The sequence below is a fragment of the Carica papaya genome, chromosome 2 (assembly GCF_054855325.1).
Source record: "Carica papaya isolate Zhongbai chromosome 2, ASM5485532v1, whole genome shotgun sequence".
In the NCBI taxonomy this organism is placed as follows: domain Eukaryota; kingdom Viridiplantae; phylum Streptophyta; class Magnoliopsida; order Brassicales; family Caricaceae; genus Carica; species Carica papaya.
The window spans coordinates 1,824,404-1,832,790 of record NC_142310.1 but is presented as its reverse complement, the minus strand read 5'-3'; the positions used below and the strand labels follow the sequence as shown (position 1 = coordinate 1,832,790).

The following is an 8,387-nucleotide window of genomic DNA, read 5'->3' as shown; positions in this document are numbered from 1 at the left end:
AGTTGTCTATTTTTTCAATGTATTTTCATATCTAGTTCTGCATAATTGTCTTCAACCTTTTTTTTTGGCTTAATATAAGACATGAGGTTGGTTTCTCAAGAACTCATGATGATTTGGAGACTTGTGAGCAGTACTCAAACTATAGGGTGATTTAGAAGAGTAGAACTAATTTTGAGAGCCCATGAGTGGAATAAGGACTTGAGATTCTCTCAAATACTCTACTGTATTCAAAACCACTCACCAATTTGGATACTCATGGTTAGTTCTCTAATTTGTGAAGATTTGATAATGATCTTTTCAGAGTTCAGGCATTCACCTCTTTGTTGTTTTTCATTTTGACCCCAAATTAGCTAATTTAAGTCACCTCATAATATTTTTAAGCGTACAAAATTTTGCCATAAAATCATATAAATTAATTTATAGTTAAAACATACTAAACCTTATAGTGAAAATACAATATTTTGAAGTATTTTTGATATTTTATGAAGAGAATTTTCTATTACTGACTTTTTAACAAATATGTCACTATTATATACTCCTATCAGTGAAGACACAGTTAAATATGAACTTAGTGAGAGAACAAAAAGAGAGAAAGAGAGTTTTATTTATAACAAGTTCCATGTTGGCTCCAGCTGAGTTAGGTCATGCAAAAGCTGAGAGTGAATAAGTCATGAAATAGAAAGCTGCATTCGTGCGGAAGAATTCTTCTTCCCAGACATGAACTACTTGTATCTTTCAAACAAGTAAAAGAACCCATCTATTCTGCGAAATCAAATTAGATTCCGCAAGACTCAAATTGTCATTCTAGCCCTGACGATCACAAACAGCTCTGTGGATTTCATATAAAAAATAATTATAATATATTAGCTATGGAAGTTGGGAATAAATACTAATAATGCCTTGTTCCGGCCAGATTGCAATTCACACCCTAAGGAGGAGCAGCCTCCTTAATGGCAAGAGGTTCATACCAATGAGCACCAAATCCTGCAGCTTTCCTCGCTTCCTTGTTAAAAGGCGGTTTCAATGGTCCCCTGAAATGTGTCCTCACTATTACATGAAACTTCTTAATTATCTCCTCTAACGAAGTTTCATTTTCTCCCATTTCACTTTCAGTAGACAACAGATCGGAACTTCTTGTTCCAGACCTCAAGCAAAGATACTTGAACCACTTCACTCCAGCTGCACAATGAGTTATTTCTTCCGGATAAATGACTTTCTCCAGTAAATCTGCCGTCCTATCATCACCTCCACAGCGGAATCGAGAGATGGTTGTGGGTAGCACATCAAGTCCTCTAGCCTGCATTGTAGTTCAAAACAATCAATTAATTCACCATTACAATAAAAAAACTTCCTATCTTGCATAGTTAAGGAACAAATTGACCATTATTTCTACAGTTTCAAAGTTCTTCTGTTTTTAGAGAAGAGAGTATAACCATATTGAGTAATTGCAACACTGACACTTTCTTTTTCTGCTATTTATAAGAGCATGTTTAAAATTTCATCACCTAGTCCATTTGCAATATAATTGAAATGTTCTCCTTCCTGTTTCTGGTCATGTTAACACTCCAAGTCAATAAGTCATACTTAGAGTCATCCCCAGGGATTTTTAGAGGGCTTTCAATTGTTAATGTCCCACTAATTAATTTAATAGTATATAAGTCACTGGTTGGTTGGGAGGAAATCATTCATAAATTCATGAATTTTCTAATCTGTAACAATGATTCCATTCTTTTGCAACAACCCCAAAATATCCAACCAAGCAAGTAGGGCTGGTTTATTTATGCCATCTCAATTGCAAAACCAGAAATTTGAGGTCAAGAAAACTATGCACCTCATGAACACAATGCTCTATTGCCAGACGTGCCAACAGGTCTTTCGATGTGGCAGTTGCTGAGTCCCAAAGACCATCATGTGCTGGTAATGCTCCATAAAAAGAACCTAGTTCCACCAGCCGTGCAGCAAGCAGAGTAAAGTGTCGCCCCTCATCCTGAGCCACCTTCACAAAATCTGTAAAAAAATCTCTTGGCATTACCTCTTGCTTACCAAAACGTGCAATTATATCCTACAGCAAAGAAACAAAAGATAAAACAGCATCAAGCAGCAGATTACTAAAATACTAATGTTGTAAAGAATTCTTTTGCCGCTAAATTCACAATCAACAGAGGGCATGAAACTTGGTTCTGATATTTTCAAGTAAATCATAACCTAAACCTAGATTGTATAGTCAAGTATCACAAACATTAATAGTAAAGAAAATTATAACCCCAAGGTTTATCTTAACCTGCAAGCAGCCACCTATATAAATATATAATAACCCCTTTATAACAGTCCTTGTTAAAACTTAATAAGGTAAAAAGATAAAAAGCATCTCCTCTAGTTTCAAAAAAGAAAAGCATCTATATGAAATCAGACCAAGTGTGAATCATGATTAGATCATATAGATCTCTAGCGATTGCAAGTCACCTCCTCTAATTTCCACATCTCTAGCGATTGCAAGTCACCTCTAATATATCCATCCAAACCTTTCTATTATCTATTTCTTGCTTGTTTGCTTGTTTATTTTATTTATGCACAAGATTACATGTTTACATGCATGCAAACCTTTTATCTTTATATGTAAAAATCGAGAGGGACTGAGTTTGTGAAGTTCTAAGTCTCTCACGATTTTATATTGCCAGTTTGAGCGGTAATAAACTGCAAAGTCAGAACTCCCAATCCCTGTTTGTGGTCATTTATTCGTTTGTAAAAAGGGGTTCAAAACACTGAGAGAAAGATTCTAATGCAGGAGCAGGGCCGGGCAAACCAGTTTTAGCTTCAGCTTCCCAACTTGCTTCAGCCTATCCCAATTACATATCCACTCATTTTCTTTTATAAATTTTAAAATTCTTAAAGTGCACTCACGGCTTCTAATTCTTGCCCAAGTGCATTTTAAATTAATTGTTCTAGGTTGTCCGATTGTAAATTAAATAAAAAAACCTAAATGTGTTGAATTTTGTTTAAATAACTTATATATATATCGTTCCATTATTTACAAAGATAACACTGAAGATTTATATATTTTCTTATGTGATAGTTTTTGTACTTTTAAGGATTAAACTAAATTCATTATGACATCCCAAGAACATTCCTACAAATCCCAGAAAATACAAACTATGTGCCAGAAAAGGAAATATTACATAGAACACAAACAAAAAATAAGGATACAAAAACATTTCTATATTTCAATAACATAATGGCCGAAAATCTAAGAGATTATTATAATATAATTTTCCCACATCTATGCTGACTACGCAAGAAACAATTAACTTAATAAATGAAAAGAGAAATACCCATGATAGATCAATGGCCCAACTCTCAGTATGCACAAGACTATGCACAATGGCTTGCCTACTCTGCAAGCTACCTGCTTTCCCCAGCTTCGGCATTAAGCTTGGCGACACCAACTTCACCTGCAAACAAAAGATGAAAACCCGGATCTTCAATCACGCATTTCAACAAAAATATTAACAGCGAAGTGGAATATCAAATTCCGGACTTGCAATTATGCGTTATCGTTACGTTGGTGAGTCTGGCGGGGCGGTCTGGTACTGGCAGGTCCACGGATGGATCGTAGGGCTGAGTTATGGCCCCTTGCAGCCATCTAGTCGCGACCGAGTCACTGAGTCGAGCTTTCTCCAATGGGTCAGCTGTGTTCAGAACTCTTAACGCCGCTTCGACCAGAGTCTCCCCGCTTTCTTCTACGTCGAGACACATTTCTGTGTTTCTAACTACCAGTGAGGATTAGGGTTTAGAATTGGGAATGAGTTCAATTTTGCGTGGCAGTTTGTTGTTAAAAGAAAAGCCTAATATTTGCAAGTTTTGTTGTATTAATTATGATATAATTAAATAAATGAATAATTATGCCCAATATATTTGTGATATTAATGTATATTAATAGTCATAGATTAAATTAAATTTTTTTAAATATAAAAAATAAAAAAATAATATAAGAATTAATTTAAATATTTTAAAATAATATAACTATTAATTTAATATTTTTATTATTAAAGAATTGATAATTTTTATTTAAAATTTTTTTTTTAAAGCACCGCATTAAAAACACAATTTCTAAAAATAATTTAGATTATATTTAAAATAAATTCATAACTTTACCAAATATATTTAAAAATCTACTATTTTTTTTTTAATTTTCTTAAATAATAAATATAGTATTTAAAATTTTTTATATGGAATTACTATTTGAAAGCTATTCCAAAAAAATCACAACACAATTCATGATTATATTTTAAGCTTTAAGAAAATATTTTTTTTTTTATAAATGAAATTCTAAAAAGTGCACAACACATTTTTTAAAATAAAGCTTCCATTTTTAATAAAAAGTTTTTAAATTTTTCAGCAGAGTTCGTATTTTCATCCTCTTGAATCCTGGTTTTGGTGGAAGGATACCAGGGAATCAGTGTTAGGAAAGCACGAGGCAATGACTTCTTCACACATTACTGTTCCAAGAACCGAGTCCGCTCACCATCGTCTCTACGAGTTCGCCAAAACTGCTCTCATCAAGATCTTCGTCCATCCTTACGCGACGGTCCGTGCCCTAACCCTTACTTCTCTCTCTATTTATCTCGTCTGTGATTATCCGTGTTTATGCGTGATTATATGTGTGAATGAGTATCAATGGCGGTGTATCTGGTGTTTATGAAGGTCTGTGACCTATACTGTGGAGGAGGAACCGACACAGACAAGTGGGAAGCAGCTCAAATTGGTCATTACATTGGAATCGGTAGCCAGACCTCCATATATATATATATGTGTGTATATATCTGCAGATTATACACGCAAATAGAAAATATGTGTGATTTTGTTGATGGTTATTACTGCAGATGTATCATCGTCAGGAATAAGTGAAGTACGGGAAGCATGGGAGAGTCAGAGGAAGAATTACACTGCAGAGTTCATTGAGGCTGATCCTTGCAGGGTATAAACTGAACTGCCATAAGTGTTCTTTACATATCTGTTCATTATTGGCACTAATTTTATTTTTTTGAAATATAAAGTGTAACATGTATTAATATGGGCACCAAGGGGGCGTGGAAGGATATTAGAGGGCGGTGGACATATGAACTTAATTTCTTAGATTTGGAAGGAGAGCGATAGGAGGGCTTTTGAGGGGGTCGAGGATGTTAATGAATTTGATATTTTAAAGAATAGATGATTCTGGACCCTTGGTTTTCCTTTACAAGGTCATCTTCTGGTTACTATGGAGGATTTAGTGAAACTTATTGATATGTTAATAAATTTGTAAATGTTATATAAATTTGATGACGTTTTATTAAATTATTTGCAATAAATTGCATCAGCTTATATAAATTTAATGATGTTTTGCATCCTGAGATTCATTTGATATGGTGATTTTTTCTGGAAGTGGTTCTGAAACTAGGAAAGGAGAGTTTTCTCCCCACCATTTCCTTCCATTTGTTGTTCCGACTTCCCGTATCTGCGGTTGTCAATGAAAGTTTAAAATTTTATTGCTTTAAATTCAGGTAAATTTCTTCTCCTTCAGATTCCCTTACTGTTTACTGTGTCCTTCAATATTTGTGTTTTAGCAGGCCAATTTAGAAATTCAGTTTCAGGAGAAGGACACTCAGACTGATTTAGTCTGCTGTTTGCAGCATCTGCAGGTTAATCTATTTACTAGTAATTTTGAACTAGGTCTTGCTTCCAGTAAATGGTAGGATGTAAAAGGAAAGGTCAAGAGGAAAAAGAGAATCTTAAAAGCATTTCTTGTGTATTTGGTTGCAGTTATGTTTCGAAACTGAGGACACTGCAAGGAGACTTCTACAAAATGTAGCATCTGTGCTTAAACCCGGGGGTTATTTTTTTGGTATTACTCCTGACTCATCTACAATATGGTATGAGATAATATTTTTATTAAAGACCTGTTGCTTGTGATTTTTTTCCCTGTTTCTGTGCTTATTTTTTGACCCATTTGATTAGTAGTTTGTAGCACAAACTTTAAAAAGTCGATACTACCTTAGGCTTGCTTTTCTCTGGTAAACAAATTTGGTCCTAGTATCTTTCTCTTAATCCATTCTGTTTGATATTTTCCCTAAAGGAAAAAAGAACATACAATTTCTTCCATGCAGGGCAAAATACCAGAAGAATGTTGAAGCACACCATAATAAAAGCAGTGGCATGAAGCCTAATCTTGTTCCCAATTGCATTCGATCAGAGAGCTACATGATCACTTTCGAAGTTGAGGAAGAGAAGTAAGCACTATTTGGATATATTTTTGACCCATACTTCTTATTTTACATTCTTCAGTCCTGCTCCAACCTTTCTACTTCATTCCCTAGGTTTCCATTTTTTGGGAAGAGATACCAACTGAAATTTGCTAGTGATATGTCCGCTGAAACCCATTGCTTGGTTCACTTTCCGAGCTTGATCAGGTTGATTTCTTTTTCTTAACATAGTTGCTGTTGTAATTGTACTGATTATCTCTTACTGACGATCCCTACTATTTCCTTTTGGAACCAAACTTCTTCCTTGATTGAAGTTGGTCAGCTTAGTTATTTTCCATACACCCAACTGCTAACATGGCATCATGGGATTAAGCTTTTCCCCTCAGATTATAATTTTCAATATTAAAATGCTCTGATAGCAAAAATGCAAACTCATATATGGGCTGCTGGTTCATGCTTTGCCTTTTGTGCTCATTTTCAGATGAACTAATGATAATTATTTCTATGAAACTCAGATTGGCCAGAGAAGCTGGTTTGGAGTACATCGAGATTCAAAACTTAACTGAATTTTATGATGACAACAGGTATTGACTTTCATCTTACCATTCTTCATGACAGGGGTGGGTAGTCGAAGTCCGAGGATTCAGCATTTCAAGCTATATTTCATGATAGTTACTTTTGTTGGCATTGTTTCAAATTACTGATGGTGATTTTTGTTTTTTTTTTGTTCTCTATACAATTGCTGCAAAAAAGAGCACAGTTTGCAGGCATGTTGACAAGTGCTGGTCCAAACTTTGTTGATCCCCGGGGGAGACTTCTTCCTCGATCTTTTGATATCTTAGGTGTTTTGTCATTTGCCAATTTCTTGTCTTAACTCACATATGCATTGTAATTTCATCAGCTCTTCAATTCTTTTCTCATCTCGCCTTGGCAGGTCTTTATACAACGTTTATATTCCAAAAGCCCGACCCAGAAGTTGTGCCTCCTCTTGCTACTCCTTTAATACAGCCACAGGACAGCAGTTACGGTCACGAGGAGGCAAGTGTTTCTGAGTTTATCAAGCAAATTGAATGTTTTTTTTTTAAAAAAAAGTAAAATTTGACAATCCAACATCATCTTTATTTTTCATTGGGTTTTAGAGACAGGTAACATATTATTCCGGTTGTGTAATTGATAGCTTTAAAGTAACAAATAGGAATCTTCCTTAATCATGTTTGGCTGGGTATAATCTCACTACAAGATAGAAGAATTCTTCGTTCCCTATTGCATAAGTTTCACCTAGATGCATCTGATGTTGCAGAGAGAGTGGCAGCAGCTAATAGGGTGGAGAGATGATGAGAAGAACGGAAACATAGAACCGCCACAGGGACTTGGAAAGATAAGTGAACAAAAAGGGATTTTGGGCCCCGGGCCTGCAGATTTACGTTTCTCAGAGGCGATTTGAGATGGTGCCTGAAAGTAAGCAGCAGGAATGCAGAACATAATATGGTTGTACCATTTGGATTTTGTTTTCTTTTTCTTTTCCTTTTCCTGTGTATACCCAAACTTCTCTTTTTTCTATATATTTGTGAATGTTATGGAGAAGAGTCATGACTTTTTTAGGTGATGTATTCTGGATTTTAAACTTTTTAGCTTTTGATTCTATTTGAACTTTGCCTTTTATTTATGCTTCTACACTTCCCGTTAAGAACAGGTTTTTTTTTTTTTCCTCTCTCTGGGTGAAAACATTAAAAAGAGATAATACTGAAGAGGAAAAAGTGAAGAAAAAAAAATAGAACTATAGATATAAGGCCGCCCTCAATAACCAGGGTGTATGCGAGTGAGGTTGGATAGGAATTTCTGGAGGGCAAAATTCAAAAATTTAAAGTCACGCCCAGTGGGACTCGAACCCACAATCGCCTGATTAGAAGTCAGGCGCCTTATCCATTAGGCCATGGGCGCTCTTGCTGTCGGGTGACCGGGAATTTATAATACCCACAGAATTAACAGTGCTTTCTGATTTTTAAGCATACATTTGCATTCTAACAATAATTTTAACATCTAAAAGTTTGTTTAAAACATAAAAACCAAATTTTATATTTTTTGAGTTAACAAACCTAGTTGTAATTAAGTTCAGTATCCAAAAACTTCTATGTAGCTTAGCATAAT

At 34.9% G+C, this 8,387-nt stretch overlaps 2 protein-coding genes and 1 non-coding gene across 4 annotated transcripts; 1 reads left to right on the top strand and 2 right to left on the bottom strand.

Annotated features, from left to right (window-relative positions):
* Positions 1-572: 572 nt before the first annotated feature.
* Positions 573-3,835, bottom strand: LOC110809106 (3-oxoacyl-acyl-carrier synthase-like protein (Protein of unknown function DUF455)). Its single transcript, XM_022034829.2, has 4 exons — positions 3,559-3,835; positions 3,330-3,449; positions 1,832-2,062; positions 573-1,297 (listed from the first exon to the last, which is right to left on the bottom strand). Exons 1-4 carry the CDS (start codon positions 3,751-3,753, stop codon positions 929-931), a joined length of 915 nt encoding a protein of 304 aa, XP_021890521.2. The 5' UTR covers positions 3,754-3,835; the 3' UTR covers positions 573-928.
* A 464-nt stretch (positions 3,836-4,299) lies between these two features.
* On the top strand, positions 4,300-7,911 carry LOC110809131 (S-adenosyl-L-methionine-dependent methyltransferases superfamily protein). 2 transcript variants are annotated; one of them, XM_088212541.1, is made up of 11 exons: positions 4,300-4,585; positions 4,702-4,780; positions 4,881-4,975; positions 5,604-5,678; positions 5,800-5,909; positions 6,144-6,266; positions 6,354-6,446; positions 6,755-6,823; positions 6,993-7,081; positions 7,174-7,277; positions 7,540-7,911. In XM_088212541.1, the coding sequence occupies exons 1-11, from the start codon at positions 4,478-4,480 to the stop codon at positions 7,681-7,683; spliced, it is 1,089 nt and encodes a 362-aa protein (XP_088068667.1). In that variant the 5' UTR covers positions 4,300-4,477; the 3' UTR covers positions 7,684-7,911. The 2 variants fall into 2 exon arrangements, with proteins under 2 accessions (XP_088068667.1, XP_088068668.1); XM_088212542.1 differs by having other exon boundaries at positions 4,305-4,585; positions 5,607-5,678.
* Positions 7,912-8,107: 196 nt separating this feature from the next.
* Positions 8,108-8,180, bottom strand: TRNAR-UCU (transfer RNA arginine (anticodon UCU)). Its single transcript has one exon. It is a non-coding gene; the product is annotated as a tRNA-Arg (tRNA).
* Positions 8,181-8,387: the final 207 nt, after the last annotated feature.

What these genes read in the sequence shown, in the direction of transcription:
- LOC110809106 (XM_022034829.2), bottom strand. Translation starts at nt 3,753, where the DNA reads ATGTGTCTCGACGTAGAAGAAAGCGGGGAGACTCTGGTCGAAGCGGCG. An exon ending in GCCCCGCCAGACTCACCAAC is followed by an intron (nt 3,450 to 3,558) that starts GTAACGATAACG and finishes TTTTGTTTGCAG; the next exon opens with GTGAAGTTGGTGTCGCCAAG. An exon ending in TAGAGCATTGTGTTCATGAG is followed by an intron (nt 1,298 to 1,831) that starts GTGCATAGTTTT and finishes ACTACAATGCAG; the next exon opens with GCTAGAGGACTTGATGTGCT.
- LOC110809131 (XM_088212541.1), top strand. Translation starts at nt 4,478, where the DNA reads ATGACTTCTTCACACATTACTGTTCCAAGAACCGAGTCCGCTCACCAT. An exon ending in TCGTCCATCCTTACGCGACG is followed by an intron (nt 4,586 to 4,701) that starts GTCCGTGCCCTA and finishes GTGTTTATGAAG; the next exon opens with GTCTGTGACCTATACTGTGG. An exon ending in TGGTCATTACATTGGAATCG is followed by an intron (nt 4,781 to 4,880) that starts GTAGCCAGACCT and finishes TTATTACTGCAG; the next exon opens with ATGTATCATCGTCAGGAATA.